This window comes from Miscanthus floridulus, chromosome 2 (assembly GCF_019320115.1).
Source record: "Miscanthus floridulus cultivar M001 chromosome 2, ASM1932011v1, whole genome shotgun sequence".
Lineage (NCBI taxonomy): Eukaryota > Viridiplantae > Streptophyta > Magnoliopsida > Poales > Poaceae > Miscanthus > Miscanthus floridulus.
Window position 1 is genome coordinate 28,530,867 of NC_089581.1, and position 20,600 is coordinate 28,551,466.

At 46.6% G+C, this 20,600-nt stretch overlaps 1 protein-coding gene across 24 annotated transcripts in view; it reads left to right on the forward strand.

The window, feature by feature from the left end:
• The first annotated feature begins 481 nt into the window (after positions 1-481).
• LOC136520602 (transcription factor PHYTOCHROME INTERACTING FACTOR-LIKE 13-like) overlaps positions 482-20,600 on the forward strand; it is a 57,310-nt gene continuing 37,191 nt past the window's right edge. For 3 of the 24 annotated variants that reach the window (XM_066514240.1, XM_066514258.1, XM_066514250.1), the window contains exons 1-9: positions 610-927; positions 1,876-2,001; positions 2,145-2,934; positions 3,023-3,127; positions 3,227-3,292; positions 3,405-3,473; positions 3,559-3,849; positions 3,931-4,090; positions 18,205-18,266. In XM_066514240.1, coding sequence (XP_066370337.1) covers positions 1,946-2,001; positions 2,145-2,934; positions 3,023-3,127; positions 3,227-3,292; positions 3,405-3,473; positions 3,559-3,849; positions 3,931-4,090; positions 18,205-18,266 — 1,599 coding nt within the window. In that variant the 5' untranslated portion in view covers positions 610-927; positions 1,876-1,945. Of the gene's footprint in view, positions 928-1,875; positions 2,002-2,144; positions 2,935-3,022; positions 3,128-3,226; positions 3,293-3,404; positions 3,474-3,536; positions 3,850-3,930; positions 4,091-6,815; positions 7,115-18,204; positions 18,267-19,556; positions 19,720-20,600 lie in introns of those variants that run through there. The other 21 variants (XM_066514273.1, XM_066514282.1, XM_066514291.1 and 18 more) reach the window with 18 other exon arrangements.

Below are 20,600 nucleotides of genomic sequence, written 5' to 3' on the forward strand. Positions count from 1 at the left end.
AAACAAACCAGAGAAACGGAGACCAAATGCGGGATAGATTAGCGCGGCACCTAACGTGGGGGTGGGGTCTGGGGTGCCACATCCCACAACCCACATCAGGATTGGAGCAGTCAAACAACCGAGAGCTGTGCTGTGGATTCTCCCCTAATCATCGTCAGCACTCAGCAGGTGCGAGGCGAAGCACCGGCAAGGCAGAGCCGCAGATACGGTGGCGGCGCCCAACAGCAGGTACCAGCGTACTAGTACTAGTACTAGTACTGCTAGTGCTAGCAGCCTAGCACACAGGCCGGTTGGTTACTCGAAATGGTAAGGCGCGGCTTGGTACGTCGTCCTCTCTAGGAGTAGTCTGGTCCGCACCGCCACCGCACATTACATGCCGCCGCTGCGCTGCGGTGCTCTGCAAGGCTGCAGCAGCAGCTATGCCAGCAGGTGTTGTGTCTCCCCCAAATCATTCGCCCCCGGGCGCCCGGACCGGACCGGACCCCTACCATCAGGCATCAGTCCAGTCCATCTCTCCCGCTTTCCCGTCGCTCTCGCGCGTCCGATTCCCACACCGCAATGCCCATCGTTTCTGTGGCTTATAAGTCGACGGATGCCGTGTTGCTGTGAGAGAAAAACACTGTATGATAAACATGGTTGATACGATCCAGCGAACATGATCCAGCGAACATGGTGCTCAACTGCATAAAAGCAACTCATCCTCCCCTCCCCCGTCCGTCGCGCTATCTACTTCTCTCTCACCACCTGTAGTTCCTCTTCCTCATCACAGCTCCAGCTCTGGACTCTAGAAGAGAGGAAGAAGCGAGAGTCGCGGTCAGTCACAGAAAGAGGCCTGTGGCAACCCGTCTGTAGTGTGGCCATGCTCTGCTCCCCCTCGATAAGCCGGATTTCCAAGCTCCGCAGACGAACAAGGAGGCAAGATACTTGGTCAGTTCGTCTTTTCTGATTCTTCTTTCTCCTTCTTATGTACCGTATCTCCTTCTTTCTCGAATTCGCCGCTTATGTTCTCTTTTCTTCTTCTATAATAATATATATATACTACTGCGCAGCTGTTTTTTTTTTCTAGGCGAGATCTGATATGATACTTTCACTTTCACCGTCGTCCGTCCATTCTCACCGGACAATCTTAACTTTACACTTGATAGAAAGCTCCTCTGTTAGTAACTTAATTTAATGAAGGATCTCGTCTCGTATCCAGTGTTGTTCTTGCTATAGATTGCAATTTCAATATATAAAAAAAGAACCTTTGCACGGTGTTTGGTTGTTGCTCTTGAGCAGGCAGGCAGGCGGAGTAGGTGCTTCTCCCCTTGCAAGTATGTGGTGTCCACACGTCTATCCTGCTTTCCGCTTCTCCTTTGTTTTCTTGCCTCTCTTATTTATCCATCACTGTTCATGTTCTTGTTGCACTCCACAGTTCACTTGCTCTGCTTGCTTGCTCTCCCAGATCCATCCATGTACCTTGTAGGGCCTGCCAATTTGTCATATTTCCATCCCTTTTTCTTGTTGGCATCTCCTCCAATTTATAGAACACTACTGCGTTTTTTCCCCCTTTGTTAAACGGAACAGGAAAGGAAGGCTGCCAGTCATAGCAGATGGACAGGGAGCGAGCATAGATGAGTGACACACGCTTCCTTGCTTCATGCGCGTGCGTGTGTGGCACATGCTTGCTTGCTTCCTCCATTTTAGGCAAAAAAAAAAGGTTCCTGTGTGCTGCAAGATCCTGGACAGGAGACGTCATTGTTTACAGTTTTCCCTCCATTGACAACTGCATAAATGAAAGTTGCCAACAATTTTTAAGATCACGCTTTCAGTTCCCATGCACGTCCCTCTGCTTCTTGCAGCTCATGCTGATTGCCCTCTTGTGTGTTCTTGCAGCTTGCACTCTGACTGAATTGTTCACAAAGTGATTGGCTGCTCATCGATGGTTGTGGTGGTGATCTGAGCGATGAACCAGTTCGTCCATGATTGGAGCAACATGGGAGACACCTCCAGGCCGCTCGGGTGAGCACTAGCTCTGATTCCTTGCTTGATCGATGGAGATCATGAAGCAGAGACATCTCCTTCATCTATCGGTCGATTGATTTCATCTTCCTGCGGGAGGGAGGGATTACTCAAGATTCTGCTGTGTTGTTGCGTGCGTGCAGCGAAGACGATGACCTCATTGAGCTGCTCTGGTGCAACGGCCATGTCGTCATGCAGAGCCAGACCCACCGGAAGGTGCCGCCGAGGCCCGACAAGGCTGCGGTGGTGGCGCCTCCTCCAGCCCCCGCGTCGGTGCCGCAAGAAGACGAGGGCGGCCTCTGGTCCCCCTTCGCGCTGGCCGACTCGCTTGACAAGGACATCTTCTCGGAGTTCTTCTACGAGGCACCAGCAGCGGTGGAGGCGGCGGCGACACCGGTGGCCTCTGGTGGCACCGGCACCGAAGCCGCCGTGGGCAAGTCGTGCAGGCACGTCGTTCCAGCGGAGGCCGACAGGCGCGGCGGGGCGTGCCCGGTGTCCGAGGACCCGTGCGACCTGATGCCGCCGCCCAAGTCGACGCCCGCGTCCTGCTCCAGGCAGCAGACGAGGAGCCTGGCCAACGGCGGCGACAATGCCGGCGACCTCTCGGACCTCATCGTCCGGTCGGGGAGCGCGGGGAAGTCGGCTGCGGCGGGGGCGGCGGCGGCGGAGGCCGGCGCGTCGTCGATGCTGAGCGCGATCGGGTCGAGCATCTGCGGGAGCAACCAGGTGTTGGTGCAGCGCGCGGTGGGCGCGCCGGGGCGCGCGAACGCGAACGCCATGGGCAGCAGGGGCAACGAGGCGTCCTCGTCGGGGCGGTCCAACTACTGCTTCGGCACCGCCACCACCACCACCACGACCGAGCCGACAAGCACCAGCAACCGGAGCAGCAAGCGCAAGCGGCTCGACACCGAGGACTCGGAGAGCCCCAGCGAGGTCTCGTCTCTCCTCGACGACGATTGCCTTGTCGGCCCGTCTATTATTGTTTAATAACAACGCTCCCGGCAATGGTACGATGATGCAGGACGCGGAGTCGGAGTCCGCCGCCATGTTGGCGCGCAAGCCGCCGCAGAAGATGACGACGGCGCGGAGGAGCCGCGCCGCCGAAGTGCACAACCTCTCGGAGAGGGTGCGTGACGACAACACCTCCTTGCTAGCTGTTGCCCTCGTTGAACAGTCGACGACGATCTCTGACTGTCTGACATGGATGTTTTTGGTCCCAATGCAGAAGAGACGAGACAGGATAAACGAGAAGATGAGAGCCCTGCAAGAGCTCATACCTCACTGCAACAAGGTTAGTAGACTGCACTGGACAAGAAGTAGCTCCATTATCACTTTCATCATAACCTGTGGACAGTGTTTTATACAGTAGATCCGTATTAATCTTGTTGTTGCATTACGTGAAGCAGACGGACAAGGCGTCAATGCTTGACGAGGCGATCGAGTACCTCAAGTCGCTGCAGCTGCAAGTGCAGGTCAGTGAGACAGCGACCACGTCCTCCCTCGCCGTGCAAGTCGATCACTGACACTAACCGTAGGCAACGGCATCGCGGCATGCAGATGATGTGGATGGGCAGCGGCATCGCGGCGCCACCGGCGGTGATGTTCCCCGGCGTGCACCAGTACCTACCGCGGATGGGCGTCGGGATGGGCCCGGCGGCGGCGATGCCGTCCATGCCGCGGCTGCCGTTCATGGCCGCCCCGCAGCCGGTGGTGCCCACCAACGCGCAGGTGAACGTCAACCCAGTGCCGGGCTACCGGGGCCACCACCACATGCCGGCGGCGGTGGGCATCACGGAGCCGTACGGGCACTACCTCGGCGTCAGCCACCTGCAGCCGCCGCCGTCGCAGGTCCGGCGCGTCCCCTGCCTGCCGCCTTCTTTATTTCTCTATGCTGTGGGCCTGTGTGTGTTTCCTGACAAGTTTGGGCAGCACTACGTGCAGGGCGTGGGCTACTACCCGCCGCTGGGGGCGAAGGCCATGCAGCAGCAGATTCCAGAGCTTCATCACGTGCCGGGCCCCGGTGGCAGCATGCCGGCCGGCGGCGCGCCCGGAATGCTGCCCCCAGAGAGCGCGCCAAGCAGAGGACCAGGTACGGTGCCATTCGCTCTCATCTTCTGCTTCTGGGATCACAGGTTCACTGCAACAATGGTAGCCGTTGGTTTAAACATGTTTGGTTGGTGCCTGGTGGTTATTGCAGGATAGATAGAAACTGGCCCTGAGTGTACCACCAATAATGAAATATTTAGCAGCTTTATTAACGAGAAAATGAAAGGAAAAAAGAAACAACGTAAAGCAACACTAGTGGCTGTCCAATTTCAGACAGAAGATTAGTGTCTTGCTAGATATAGGCAGCTCTAGCGTTGGTGGTTGGTATTGGTACATTTTTGGGCCCCAATGGAAGCACTACACAATGAGATCAGAACTGAACTGGGGCCTTTTTTTCGCCGGCCCTGTACAGGAATATATTGTTCGCGCTTGACTTGAGTGTCTCGAGTTGGATCGGTTCGCGCCGAATAAACTTTTTTAGAGTTTGGTCCCCTCAACGTGTAAAGCGAGGGACAAGTACGATACGGTTTGACGGCGCAATGGAGCTTACTTTTCGTGCCTTCCATCATTTGCCAAGGGCATCTATCTCCTCACTGTCAGCCCTCAACGATCCAAGATAGATGGTAGAGCTCCATTCTCTGACAGTTTAAATGGAGAAATGCTTTTTGGCTAATCCCCACCAGAAGCTAGGCAACTTTTTATTGTTTGGTTAGGGAGAAATGATTCTCATGGAGAAGCTGCTCCAATGAGTATTGTCGAATGACCTCTGATTCTGAGTTCCAGCTCCTTAATTTTCTGATAGAGGATTTTAGTCAAGGAGCGGTGTGTAGAGGAGGTGAAGTGATTTAGGTGAGAATTGAATTTAGAGTAGCCAAAACCCAGTGTTTTCTCCAAGGTCCTAGTGTAAATGCAGAAGTGATTTTTGTGATTTTTTTTTCTACTTGATTGAGCAAAGGTAATTTGCATAAAGAAACTCCTCCAAACACCACGTCAAACTTCAACGCCGATTTTCTGCTCTGATAGACACCTATACATGCACGTAAGCTCACTCATGGACGCATGTACACAAACCCTACCACTATGTGCACCAACACTGAGACTGGACTGGCAGATTTCGAGATTGATGGAGTCATCACAGTCACCTCGTTGTTGATGGACATGTCGTCTGCTAATGAAAAACTACGCCGTCTAATCCTGGAATAAATTTAGGAAAATATGAGCATCCATGTCAAACCAAAAACTCAAATACGAATGGACATGTTCTAATACAAAGAAACCTAATCAGTTAAGCTACACTCAGTTTGCGAGTCGATTTTTGAACACATTGAAGCTGCTCATATGTGTTGCATTCTTAGTTTTCCGTGGAGAGACGAAAATTTGTTGCCTCTAGCACAATGCACAAGTTTCTTTTGAAAAGTAAAAGTAACAAAGCTGCTTACAGAAGGGGGAAATGCAAGAAAATGATGGGATAGAAAGGAAACTAGCCTTTTGGAGTTCAGCTTCAGCCCAATCATTAGCAGCACAATGGAGAGGAAGGTTCTGTGCTCTAAAGTTTTTGTTTAGTGGAGTAGCACCGAAAGTAACACCGCTCACTTTTGGATCCTTACTAAGGGGGTCTGGGACTGCTCCGCTCCACGTTTTTCAACTCCGTTCCACATTTTTGCAGCCAAACAGGTCCACCTCCATGCAATTCTGCCCTAGGAAAAAAGGTGAAGCTGTGAGAGCACCTAAAGGGTGCTCCACAAACTTTAAGTTTTTTTTTTTGGAGCTGCTCCATGATGAAATTTATTGGGCAGTCCCAAACACCCTTATCATGGCCTAAAAAAGCTCCCTGAGAAGTAAGAACAAACACACCGCGATCGATGTGGGAAATGCCTTTACTCCACCTAGTCCATATGCATGCTATATACAAAATAGACACTGAGCCTGTTTGACCGGGCTACTCCTGGTTCCGGCTATGTGTTATATAGTGGACGAAGAGCCGGAGCTGAAGTGAAAAAAAAGGTTCCTCTTAGCTCCTAATTTATATGAAGAAGAGAGGAAAAAAAGGATTTGGATGGACAGTATGGTGAACAGTCATGAGTTGGAGGAGCCGGAGCCTAGAAGCCTTCCCAAATGGCCTCTATATATAGCTTATAGCCCAATATATATAAACCATAACCACTAAGGGCTTATTTATTATATGCACTCATATAATTACATCAATCACCTAAGTTTTATCCTAATCTACTTCAACATATATGGAATTATAGATTGAGGTGGACATGAACATATTCAAACAAGGCCTAACCAAATAATAAACATTTCATTTACGTGCTCAATGTACTCATGTTATTGTGAGGTCAGCAAAACCCTACCTAGTGGTATCTCACGAAAACTACGTACCGTCTGACCATTGTGCCAATAAAATTCGGTAATGAAAAGAAAAATATGATGCAATTGGACAAGATAAGGTTGCGATGTTACACTAGGGTCCCTTTCCACTTGTACACACACTTGAAAAAAAAATAGCTCGGATGGTGGGAGAATATGTTTTTACATATATGCCAAAAGTTAGGTCGTTCTACTTAATTAGAATTGCTCGCCTGGAACGTCAATTGTGTATTTGTATTGTACCTAGCTTAATTTGTCACCATCAGTACACTAGTCATTAGTCAATTGGTTCATATATCCATGTCCTCGGATGTCCATGGGTGGATTTTTAGCATCATATTGCAGTTTAACTAATTTATTTTGGATTTTATCTGATTTCTTCTTCTTGTTTATAGGGTGACTAACAAAAAGGACAAATCACATGTCTGAGCTGATGTTTAATTTGACAAGTATGAAAGAAAAAAAAACCTGCACAGAAGGAAAAATCTGATGAAATAACAGGGGGCATTTTCTTTTGCAGACCCATTTTGGAATCTGTGCAGAAATTTAGCAAGGGATTGATCTCTTAACAGATCGTACTTAGCATGATTTTTTTAGTTGGAACCATGCTAACTAGTCTTTAGTTTATCTTCTCAATTCTTGAGTTGAGATGGGTACGAAGCCGAGAGGGTTAAAGAGCTGGTGCTTCTGTTTTGCTGTCTCTGCTAGATGCAAAGCAAATGAGAAGTTCATGAGCTTATTATTAAAACACCAAAAGCAACTGTAATTGTTGGTGTTTTATGATTTGTGCAGTTTCCATTGTACAGAATAGAAGCGCTCAAGAGCAAATATTTTTTGTTCTTGTGCTACTGCCGCAGAAAGTTTTTTTTCCTTTACGGCTATTCCGACGTGTATTTACTACACAATTCTCTTCATATTGTCATTGTAATTATTTAATTTAAGTCCACAATTTAATACATGTTTATAGTGTAGTTATTTGGTTTTATATATGATTAGATGTTAATAAAGTTTTCTGTATAATTAGTTAAAATTAGTAAAAAAAGATAAAACTAAAACGATCAATCACTCGTTGACCAAATAAAGAGCATAGTAATAATTACATTACTTGCCTTGCCTAGAGTTAGGCCCTAGGGGAGCGCAAAAGATGCAAAAGCCTAGAGCCCAGTCCAAGTAGGGGCCCAAGATCTAACCTGTGTACTCAACCATATTTTCAGTTTTTCTCAAAAAAACACACACCATATTTTCAGTTAAATACATATGTATCTTTCTCAGCTGAACATTCTTATAGGCTGAACTGAACAAATATTGATACTCTTTTTTATTTGGTCAATTTTTAATAGTTTGATTTAATACAACTCTAAAAATTATTTTATTTTCTGAACAGATGAAATATTTACATTCTACCATTATCTACTACCTTCGTCACCCAAAGAGTGGTGTTTTGGTTTTATCTTTAACTCAAAGTTTAACTAAATTTACATAGAAGAATATCAATACTTATGACATCAAATATATTTACTATGAAAATATATTTCTAAATCAAATAATATTTATTTGATATAATAAATATTAGTATTTTTTAGTATATAAGCTCGGTCAAATTTAAGATGGGAATTTCTATTTATCATTCGGTTGTTATTTTGTTTCTTAATCATTCATTTTTCTATGGCTGTGTTTGCGATGAGATTCGTGCATTTTTCTATGAGGTTCCTTTTTCTGCTTTTCTGCTGCGTGAATGCATCTTATCTGGTGGAGGTAGGTACTGGTGTGGTCCACTGATTTGTTTTGAAATCTGGTTGTTGGCATATTAGTTTTTCAATCGTTTTTTATTTTCTTTACCTAATTAAATCTGGTTGTTTTTTTTCCATCGTATCTTCCAGATTTTTATTCGGATTGAGTTGTGACCCAATCTGTCAGTTTTTCATTGGTTCAAAATCTGGTTGATAGAATGAAACATAATCAATCGATTGTTGTGTAGTCACTCCCCCACAGCGCATCACTAAATAGATTCTGGAGATTTTTTTTTCGTGAGCAAGAACAACTATTATTCCGACCAATTGGAAGGAGAAAAGGCGATGATAAGTATGATTCTTATCTCTTGCTGTTTTGACGTTGACCTGATTGTGACAACGAAGCCATGCAGCTCATGCAGCTCGGCTCGTCGGTGACCTGCTTCTTTGCCAATTGCCATTGTGTCCAATTCACCAAGGTCTCCAAGATTTTTCTTAAAAAAAATGTTTTTCCCGATGAATAACTTTGCAAGCAATAGCCGTCCATATCTTATTTAGAGCATCTCCAAACGTTTCTTTATATCCTTTATTTATAATTGATAGAAATAAAAATTTTAGTAAAAAATTACCCTCCAATAGTTTTTTAAATTAGATCTTCAAAAATACTGTTATTCTTTTCTCGCTAGTCAAAAATAAATAACAGGGCTGACTCTGTAGAGTACGCACAAGACATAAAAAGTTATTAGAGGATAAAAAGATATATAGAGCGATTTTATTCGTGATACTTTAGAATGTGGGACTAAGAAAGAATTTTGGAGATGCTTATGATAAAATATCAAGGAATGTTATGTGGTGGGCTTTGGACAAACATAAAGTCCCAACGAAGTACGTCGGGCTCATTAAGGACATGTACAACAATATTGTGACTAGTGTTCGAACAAGTGATGGAGACACGGATAACTTTCCGATTAGGATAGGACTACATCAAGGGTCAGCTTTGAGCCCTTATCTGTTTGCCTTAGTGGTGGATGAGGTCACAAGAGACATACAAGGGGACATCCCTTGGTGTACGCTTTTCACGGACGATGTAGTGCTAGTTGATGAAAGTCGGATATGAGTGAATCAGAAACTGGAGTTATGGCAGGAGACTTTAGAGTCCAAAGGTTTTAGACTCAGTAGAACTAAAACTGAGTATATGAGATATGACTTCGGCACTACTACTCGGGAGGAGGAAGATATTAGTTTGAAAGGTCAAGTAGTGCCTAGAAAGGATACCTTTCGATATTTATGATCAATGTTACAGAGAGACGAGGATATTGATGAAGATGTTAGCCATAGAATCAAAGCAGGGTGGATAAAGTGGTGCCCAGCATCTAGTGTCTTATGTGACAAAAGGATACCACAGAAGCTAAAAGGCAAGTTTTATAGAACGACGATTAGACCTGCTATGTTGTATGGTGCAGAATGTTGGCCTACGAAAAGATGACATGTTCAACAGATAAGTGTCGCGGAAATACGTATGTTGCGTTGGATTTGCGGTCATACAAGAAGGGATCGAGTTCAGAACGATGATATACGTGATAGATTAGGGGTAGCACCAATTGAAGAAAAGCTTATCCAACACCAGTTGAGATGGTTTGGACATGTCCAACGGAGACCTCCAAAGGCACCGGTGCGTAGTGGACTCCTAAGTTAGGATAGTAACGTGAAGAGAGGCAGAGGAAGGCCAAAGTTGACTTGGGTAGAGGCAATAAAAGGAGACTTGAAAGGATGAAATATACCCAAAGACTTAGCATTAGATAGGAGTGCTTGGAAAATAGCTATTCACGTGCCTGAACCTTGATTGCTTTTGCTTGGTTTCAACTCTAGGCTACCTCAACTTGTTTAGGATTTAAAGGCTTTATTGTTGTTGTTGTTGTCGTCGTCGTCGCCGCCATCTTATGCAAGATAGATAATATGGGTCAGCAAAACGCGCGCACGAGATGCTGTCAAAGATGGCAAGCTGATTACTTGCCCCTCTAGGTGAATCTTGGACAGTAATCCTAAACTTTAGTTGCTACCACATTGGATGTTTGGATGCATGCATGGAGTATTAAATATAGACTAATTACAAAACTAAAAGCACAGATTGAGACTAATTTGCGAGATGAATTTTTAAGCCTAATTAGTCCATGATTTGACAATGTGGTGCTACAGTAAACATGTGCTATTAACATGATTAATTAGGCTTAATAAATTCGCCTTGTGGAATATTGACGACTTCTGTAATTTGTTTTACTTTTAGTATCTAAACACCCCATACAACATCCATATGACACCTGATATGACACCTTTTAAACTTTAGTCCCTACATCAAACACCCTAAAATTAGCTTGCTAGTTTCGATGTTTCCCCTGTCCCTCGGCGCTCACACTCACGCTCGAGGACTCCCTGGGCCTCGTCCTGTACCTCGACCGTGTTGTGACGACCTTCAAACCAACCGCTGGAAGCTTGATTTGTTGCCATGGCCAACCACGCACATGACACACATGCTTGCTGCACAGTCCTTCACGGAGATGGGTTGGACATTCAATTTGCAAGATTAATTCCACCGGTAATCATAGTGCCAGGACGTTCGGACAGACACCTACGTGTAGGCCCCTGCACCTGCACTTCGTATCGCATACCCCACATGGGGCCCCTGCTGCCTGGACTTCGCCCGCGTCGCTTGACCCCACGTGGGGACCTCTTGGGCCCCGTTTGCTTCCCTACTTGGATATCTACGCCCGCTCGATGGCACCCAGCAGCAGCAATAGGTGGCCACGTCAAGTGGGTCCCATTACAACACGAGCAACATATGCATGCAAAAACACATAAATAAAACACTTGCAACGTACGCCTAAAACAACCGAAACACTTGCATGCAAAAACACATAAAAACACTTGAAAGACATAGAAAACATACGCAACATCCAGATAAAACATTTGCAAGATATGTGTGAAACATATGCAATATCTCGATAAACACGCTTGCAACATATGTCTAAAAAACAGATGAAATATTTTGAAACAGACGCTTGCAACATACGTGTATAGCTATCGTATCATATGCAATCTCCCAATCTACTTTTACAACACCAATCTAAAACACTTGCAACATACCTCTGAAACATCTAAAGCACTTGAAACATATGAAGAGCATGCGCTTCTTCCTATCGTGGGTGGTGTCTTCGGCCAGCTGCGGGAGACAATGTCCCAGCCAACAATGACCTTCTCCTAATGGCACGGGGTGGTGGTGGTAGGGTGCATGCCATGGCCGTGATGGGTGAGCATGGAGCGAGGCGCTGCGGTGGATGGTCATGACGGGTGAGCATGAAGTGCAGTAAGGGATGGACGCGGTGGCGAGGTGGAGTGGGATGGCGCGGTGCAGGATGGGGGCACGTGCGGGGATGACAAGTGAGTGTGGAGTGGGAAGATATTTTTGAGAGAGAGATGGGGGAGACATAGAGAGCAGGCAGGCCAATTGGGCTGGTAGCGCACAGGCCCAGGAAGGCGGCATCCGAACGAATGAACGGCCTGAGCCTAGCATTACTGTAATTCCACAGTTCTTCTCCAGTGGTAGCGCGGTTGTGGTTTTATTCAGATCAGATGCACACAACTCGAGTCCTTGGCTGGTCACGAACTCATGATTGGTTAGCATTCAAGTTGCGGCCAGGTTTTGGCCTACCATTTTAAGACATAAATACCAGAGAGGACCAGTAGAAATGAAAATCGTGAAAATCAATGAAAGTCGGCTGTGGTTTTGGTCGAGGTTTTCAAATTTTCATGAAATTTTAGCTAAAATGTGAAAAACCTGAACAAAATGAAACCAAAATTACCGGTATTATATTAACCGGAGGTCATAGATAGGAAAAATTGCCAATTTCCAGTGATATATATATTCGGCCGAAATTTCACCGATCTGGGGCAGGGAAGGCGACGAGGTTGCTAGGGCCAGACGCGAGGAGTCAAGGACAGATGCCAACCCTAGGAAGGCAATCGAGGGTCGAAGGATGTGTGCCTACCAAGAGAAAGTAGTGTGGGTGAGTTGTGTCTTGGAGAGGGGGTTGGTGGTGGACGTCATTAGTGCCCTCGCCTCATTGTCTTAAGCTAGTGATGAGCCTGCACTGGTGTTAGCCTTTTGGCTTGTCAACGATGTTGTAGGTATAGTTGTAGAAGTCGTTCGATGACATCCTCTGGGTGGTCTCTGAGGAAATGGCGTCGAAGTTCCTGCTAACATGATGGAGCTCCTATTCATTGGGATTGAGCTTGCTCTTTCACTAGAGTTGCTCACTGCAAGCATGCTCTATCTGTCTCATCTTGTGTCTCTCCTCTTGATCCATCTCTCTATCTTGATCTTGTGTCTCTCTTTATAAATAACAGCAAGGGTGAAAGGTCAAGATGGCGGACTAGAGGGGGGGGTGAATAGTCCTTTCTAAATTTAATCATGCCGGCTAACCGAAACAAATGCAGAATTAAAATAATCGATCTAGCCAAGACTACACCCCTCTATCAAAGTTCACAAGCACCTTATAAAGATCCTAATTAGGCAACAAAGGTGTCGGGCTAGCTAGAGCTCACCTATCCAATTCTAGGAGCAAGGTCACACAAACCTATGCCACTAGTATTTTGCACATCGGGGAGCTCCTATACAATTCTAGTAAGCAAAAGCACAAAGCTCCTAAGCTCACTAGCAATGCTCAATAACAAGGCAATCAATGCCAAATTAGAGAGCACAAATACTTAGCTACACAAACTAAGCAATGTGACTAACAAGGTTACACAAACTAAATTAGCCAAGCAAGGGAGCAACTTCTATGCTACACAAGCAAGAAGGTAACTAGTGAGCTACAAAAGCTAACTAATGACAAGAGCAACTACACAAGCACAATGTATATGAAAGTAATTACAAGCTTGTGTAAGGGGATTGCAAACCAATGGGAAGAACAATGTTCACACAGTGATTTTTCTCCTGAGGTTCACATGCTTGCCAACACGCTACGTCCCTATTGAGATAAGCTCTAAGGTTGCCGCTGGTCCTCTTGCTAGTGGTGACTCACAAGTCACACTCTCCCACGTGAAGTGCTTACCATAAGCTCTAGCACTTGACCAAGCCAGACCACTTGTTGCCCTTCACGTCTTACTCTACTAGAGTTGCTCTTCATGGCTCCCGCGTGGCGAGCACAATGCTCCTCATAAAGCTCTTCTCCGGAGCACCGCACAAGCTTCTTGTGGGCTTTGATGGAGACCACCACCAAGCCATCTAGGAGGTGGCAACCTTCAAGAGTAACAAGCACCACCAGCTTGTAAGACAACCACCTAGTGCCACTCGATGCAACCTCATGAAGCAATCTCACTAGAATCGCTCACTCACTCGATCAGATGAACACTATCAAGCTCAAGTGAGTTAGAGGGCTCCTAAGCACTACCACATAAGCCACCAAGGCTCTAGTGTGCTCAGCTACCAGCCCAAGGCCAGCTAATGCTTGGTTTTATAGCCCTCAAGAAAATAGAGCCGTTGTACCCATTCACTGGGCATAGATCGAGGTGACCGAATGCGCTGGTCGAATCGATCGAACGCACCCAGCCAATGTCCGATCAACGGATGCACGCCATGCGTCACCCCTGTTCAACCATAGTCGCTTGATCTCAATGGTCGGCTACCGCATGCCAATGGTCAAGTGATGACCAGATGCACCTCTGTGCCAAGACCAGACGTGCGAGCCTCAGAGTCCGGTCATTTCCAGAGAGCTCCCTGAGCCTCTATTTTGTAACCGAACGCGTCCGGTCCCTAGTGACCGGACTCGCCTCTGCGTTTGATCCCCTCTGGATCAACTTAGCATGCTACGTCAGCGCACGTCACCCTGACTGGACACGGCCACTATGTGTCAGGTCACCTCTTCGCCCAGCATCTGGTCACTTGACCAAGACCACGCTTTCTTAGGAACACATGACCGGACTTGCCAGATAGCGTCCGGTCGCTGTGCTGCGTAGAGTCCGGTCAATTCTAGTGACCAGTTTAGCCTCCTTTTCTTCGCCGAGTTGATCCATTTCAACTCCAACTTCTTCCTCCTTTGCAAATGTGCCAGCACCACCAAGTGTACACCAATATGTGTATGTGTGTTAGCTTTTCACAAACATTTTAAGGAGTTAGCCACTCAACTTGCCATGCCACTCAATCCTAGCAATGATGCAAAGTTAGATCACTCGAGTGGCACTAGATGACCGATATGTAAACAAGTTTGCCCCTCTTGATAGTATGGCCATCTATCCTAAACCCGGTCATCAACTCCTCTACACTCCTATGACTGGTGAAATGAAATGCCTAGGTTATATATTTGCCTTGCGCATTCCATTCCATCTCCTCCAATGTCGATGCTACACATGCACCAACACGATCAATAATGATATGATCCACTTCATATCATCACATGATCATATTGGTTTATTGATCTTGACTTCACTTGCTCTTCATCGTTGCCTCGGTCCATCGGCGCCAAGTCACCACTCAACTTGCCCTCCACACTTGCAACCGGTCCGTCGAGCCAAGTCATGTCTTGATCTTCTCCATCTTGATCACATGACTCAATATCATGTCTCATGTGCAATGAGCTCCTTCATCACCACATATGTGAGCTTTGCAACATTTCTGAGCCATTTCAACCTCCATGGCATATGTTGCTCACACACATGAAACTGTGGACTAATCACCTGTGTATCTCACATAAACACAATTAGTCCACCTAAGGTTGTCACTCAATTACCAAAACCAAACAATGACCTTTCAAAGGGTCCACTAGTGGAGATGATAGCAGCAGGAGATAGAGTAAGATGAGAAGGGAATGGTGAGGGTAATAGATATGGAATTTAGAAATGTTTTTGTGACTTGTAGAGAATTGAGTCTTGGCTATATCCTTGTGAACAGGCCCCCGTATTGTCTGAAGGCAACTTGGGGGTGTCCAGTCACCGTCATTATTGTCCGTTTGACCACTGTTGTTGCTCACTAATGAGCAAGGGTCAGCGGGGGTGCCCAAAAAGGCTACTACCACGGCTTCCTATCTCCCTTCCTCACCTATTCCCCAAGCTTTGAGGGGCTCCCATGGTGGCCGATGGTGCCTTAGTCGGTGGGGCACCAGGTCCGTGATCCTCCACTCTAGATCTGATGGCTACCAACAAGGATCTGGTGCCCCCGTCCCCTGTGACCCTATTGTCCTTCTTAGTGTGGCTCGTGGCAGTGGCGCTGCTGCTTCCACGTGTGCATTTGCTAGCACCTCAGCATGGGCTCCTCATGCAGTGGGTGGTAGCACCGTCACTTGGGCTAAGTTCTAAACATGTTTCTCAGTGGGCTCATGGGTGCTTTGTGGAGGTGGCACTTCCTTTTGGGTTTGGGTCTTCATGGTCAGCGGGGCGATAGCTCCCATCTTGTTGGGTTATCACACCGCTTGTGAGGTCATGGGTTGCCTACCTCCATTAGTTGTTGCCACTATTCTTGGCTCATGGTAGCTGCACCGGTGTGTGAATTTGGGGCTGGGGTTTGACTCCTTTGTGGCTATGGGTGGCTTGGGTAGGAACTCAGTGTGGTGGTGGTTCCTAGGTGAAAGCCTTGCTCAGCTGCTAGGTGGTGTCAATGGCGATGGTGCCCTTGGCGTCATGTTCGTCCTTGGAAGTGTCGCTATAGAAGCACTACTCTAGTCTCGCGCCTTAGTTCTTTGTGGCCATCTACCGTCACCTCATAGGGTCATTGCCACTGTCCGTGTACTTGCCACGTCACTGGTCCACATTGGAGCACTCTATTGTGCCTGTGTGTGTGCTTATCATCTGTCTTTGCAATGGTTGGTCATATCGTAGCATCGTTTGGGTCATCCTAGTGGATGCTTTGTCGCTATCATTCAACTTTTGTGGTAGATGCTTTGTCGCTACCGTGTCTCTCTGGACGGATGTCTAGCCGTTCTTGGTCTCTTTCCTAGCAGATGCTTTGCTGCTAGCATTGCTTCAGTCTCTACGGATGCTTTGCTACCAAGATCACGTCCCTATGGTGGATGCTTTACCACTAATGTTTGTGATGTCTATGTAACAACTCAGGTTTTCTAATACCCAAAAATCTAAACTTAAAATTTTTTCTAACAAAACCCATGCATGGTGAGTGTGCATACTAGCAAACCACCCATGTAGTTGCACAAGTAGAACCAAGTTAGCGCGGTTGAGCATTTTGCATTTAATTCAACTTGTGAGTTGCTTCTTCATGATTTTATGTGATGTAATAAAATCAATCCAACCTTTATAAATAAATTATTTATGTGAGTTGCCAACCCTTGGCTTGGAACCCAGGACCCTAGATGGCCTCTGGTGGACCCCACTAGGATGTATATATGTTGGCAACACATATATACATGCATAGGAGTAGTGTGGAAATAGAAATAGAAAAGGAATTGGAAAAAGGAAGAAAATAGAAAAGGGAAAAGAAGTCATGCTGTAGAGCCAGCCCAACCCCGCCGGCCCATGCTGCCCGCGTGGCCCAGCTCCCGTGCACTCATGACAGTGCCTACGCATGCACCACCACCATGGCCAGCCTCGCCCGAGCCCTTTCGCCTCGCCTTGACGCCTTTGCCATGTTCACTAGAGCACCCAGAAGCCGTAGAAGCCCCGCTCGGGCTGTACCAATGCCTCTGGCGCCCTTGCCATTGAACCGCACCGCCTCCTCCCACCGCGATGCCTACGATGGGCGCCTGAGCCTCCAAGTCACCGACCTTGGCCTGCTGTGATGTTCTCCATGACCTCATGATACCGTGGACCCCCTTAGATACCCCTCCAAGCCGCCACAGCACGAGAACGGCTGAGCTCGTTGCCGGTGAGAGCGCCACCATGAGAGAGAGGGAGGAAGCTGCACCCTTCATGTGGACCTACCTACACATGGCGCACCATGAGCCAGAGAGAGGAGAGGGAGAGGTGGACGCGGTCCACCACGGACCGTGCCTGTGGTCCACAAACCCGCATGGTGCCGTCCAACATGGACCAGCCCCTGTGGACCGGGCCCAGTAGCGGTCCACTTGTGCAACGTAGCTGCCTGCGCGCGTGGCATGTGTCCGGGCCTGGCCTAGCCCAGACCGGCCCATGACCCGGCCTATTGGGCCTAGTCAATGATGATTGTTGACCGGTCAACGCTGACCATTGACCTGACCCCACCTGTCAGTCACCGTTGACCACGAACCTCACTGTCAGTGACCGTATTTCCCACGTCCAATCACATGCTGGCACGTGTGCTTCACTGTTCAAAATTCTTATTTTTCTTTTTCAGAAAATAATTTAAACTTAGAAAATTTATAGGAAATTCATATGACCTCAGAAAAATATGAAACCAATGCCCAAATTTTTCTAAAAATGAGCTTTACATCATAGGCTTGTACTTAAGTGCATTTGGATATTTTGGATTTCTGTTGCTTCTTTGTGATCATCTATAGGCAGTGTTCGCCTAAACGGATTAAACGACCGTTGAAATGGCCAATAAATGGTAAACGGTGGTAAACTGTTTTGTTTAGAGGGTAAACGAAAATTAAACGGTTGATCGTTTAAACGGTCAAAAACAGGGAAAAATGGCCTAAACGGAACGGAGATAAACAACATTAAACAGGCTAAACAGCTATTTAAATGGCCGTTTAGGTGAATTCTAGTTCAGTTTTGTATGGATAAATTTGTATACTTAAGTTTATTATATTTATAAATGTGTACGCTTGATATGTTACATGCATAAATATCTATATTTGGTTCTTTTCACATGCATAAATATATATACATACCAAAATAATTGATTTTTACTCGGATAAATATGTATAAATGCTAGAATACTTGATTTTTTACATGCACATATATAATTATATGTATTTTTTTTAAAAAAAGTACAAAACCGTTTAACTTTGTTTAAACACCGTGTAAACAGCCTAAATGCTAAACGAAGGGCGACCGTGTAAAGACCGTTTACCGTTTAGGAAAACATTGTCTATAGGTGTCACTTATCGTGACTATATGTCTCATTTGATAGACCCAGGGGAGCCACAGACTGAGGAGCACGACTACACAGAGAAGCTTGGAGATGACCTGCAGGTGCCACGTCCTACCCAATGTCATGGAATCCTATTAGACATGCTATAATGTAGATGCTAGTGCTTTACTTTTATGCAAATGATCTATGATAGGTTGCATGGTAGAATTGCTTGTGAGCCATTACCTTGTCGCAACCTATACCCTGCACACCCATTGTTAAGTTAAATGCCCGCTTAGTTACTTGCTACTACTTCTACTATGCATTATATCTGTGATGTGATGCTTGGTGGAGGATTATATGTGAGTGGTTAAGGCACTGGGTGCCAGTAATGTGGTAACAACGGGAGAGATCTTGGCATGCATTTTGGGTGTGTGGTGAGGGTTGAGTCGATCAGGCAAGATCTTACGATGAGTCATTAGATGAGTCTTCCCAGGGGGGTGTCCTGGGCATCCCCTACGGCTGCTACCTGTGGTGGGTGCATGTGAGATGAGGAGATACCGGGGTGGAGTGTCTTTGTGGGATGAAGCCCCAGGATGGAGGTGTCATCGAGGCACGAGGTGTTGGTTATCGCCTTTGAGAAGATATCCTGTCTGGTCCCCCTAAGGACTAGTATGTCGAGAGAATCGGATCATAGGACCGTACGTACACACCACTCGCTCCTGAATGGATGGGGGACGGTTACCCGACTAGCTATGATGGTGCCACTACTACTAGGTTGGAAGTGGATAGTGTAGGGAGGTAGGAGCGTATGGCCCACACCCTCTTAACATAGCATAGTGACCTTTGGGGGCCCGGTACTACGTCTCACAGTCTCAGCATGCCGGTGGACACCAGGGTGGCCTAGGGCTGAGTTGTAGGGTGACACCATACCGGTTGGGAGGCAGTCGGTATCAGCCTAGGTGGGGCACCACCGATGATGGTGATCTTGTGGTTCTAGGTGTACATGCTCTATAGAGTTGATCGATCTATACATATAGATGCATCCTCAGATATCGACATTCCTATGACCTACTCTTCCCTTGATTAGTGAGTGGAGTCCTTTCTTCTCTCCCCCTGGGTTCTTGTGTTGGTTTTTGGCTTTGGGCGATGAGGCAAGGTACGAGCGAGAGTCATCCTTGTCGCCTAGAGTGTGAGAGTGGTGAGATATGTGTGATGGGAAGGGAGAACATGTGGATGAGATGGGAAAAACTTGATTTATTATTATTATTAAAACTTCACATACCCACATGGGAGACTAGCCACAAATAGGTCTTTTGCTCAACCCTTGCATTCCACTACCACAAAGCAAACATAAAGCATAGGGTGGAAGCCAGTGGCCAGTATAAATCGTACTGATAATTGTTTGATAGGTTCCGAGCCCGAGTACAACTACTAGGGAGACGATTGGGAGGATTAGAGGCCTTGTTCCTACGCTCAAGTTTGGTTGAGAAGATGGAGTCGACGTCTACTGCCCTTCTACTTGATGTTATTCTAGATGTTGCATGCTCTGAGTGATTCCGCCAAGTGGTGATGTAATAATGAGTAAACCTTGCTATTTGTACTCTCTTAAGATAGGTATTCGATGTATGACTGTGATATCGACTGTTATTTGATAATATGATGGGATGATCACCTGGGACTATCACATTATACTTTGAATATGTGGATTTCCCTTCAAGGAAATTGGGATTATTTCAGTTTGGTATCATAGCCATACTTGACCCTAGGACAAGACCCTTAGGATTGGACAATAGAAATAGGAGTGGAACTTATCTTTTTTGGTTATATGTACAGACCTTGCATCCCTATTATGCATGGCTTATCTTTTTCTAGTCTATTGATCCCCTTTTATGGACTGATTTGTAGATGGCACCAGCAGTTGAGATTCCTATCGATGGTCTGAGCTACCGGGGTTTTGTCTAGATGCTCTATGACATCCTCAAGGAGATTGGTGTCCCTACCAAGCAGGCAGAGTACGTCTATCATGGCGAGCCTAGACCCAATGAACTGTAGGGCCACATCATCATCCACCTCAGGGTTCCTATGAGTGAGACCTTGCCAGAGCTGCATGCCTTCTAGGAGCTATAGGTGGAGACCTCTATCACAGCTTGTGTCTAGTCTGCTTTGCATTTGGCCCTTCACCACCTGATGCGTGATGCCCACGAGCACCTTAGGAAGGGACCGTACCACTTGCTTACTTAAGCCCTGGACCTTACCTAGAGTACCAAGAGGTAGGTCTTGGCCACAAAGCAGACTATCTATGCCAAGGAGGGCCTTTGCCTTCAAGTGTCCAGATAGTACATCCGCTGCTAGGACAGGTACATCATGGAGGTGTAGCATAGAACCGTCAGTACCGGGACATGCTGTTCTAGGTTGACGAGACCTTCTTAGAGGAGAGAAGAAGAAGGAAGTAC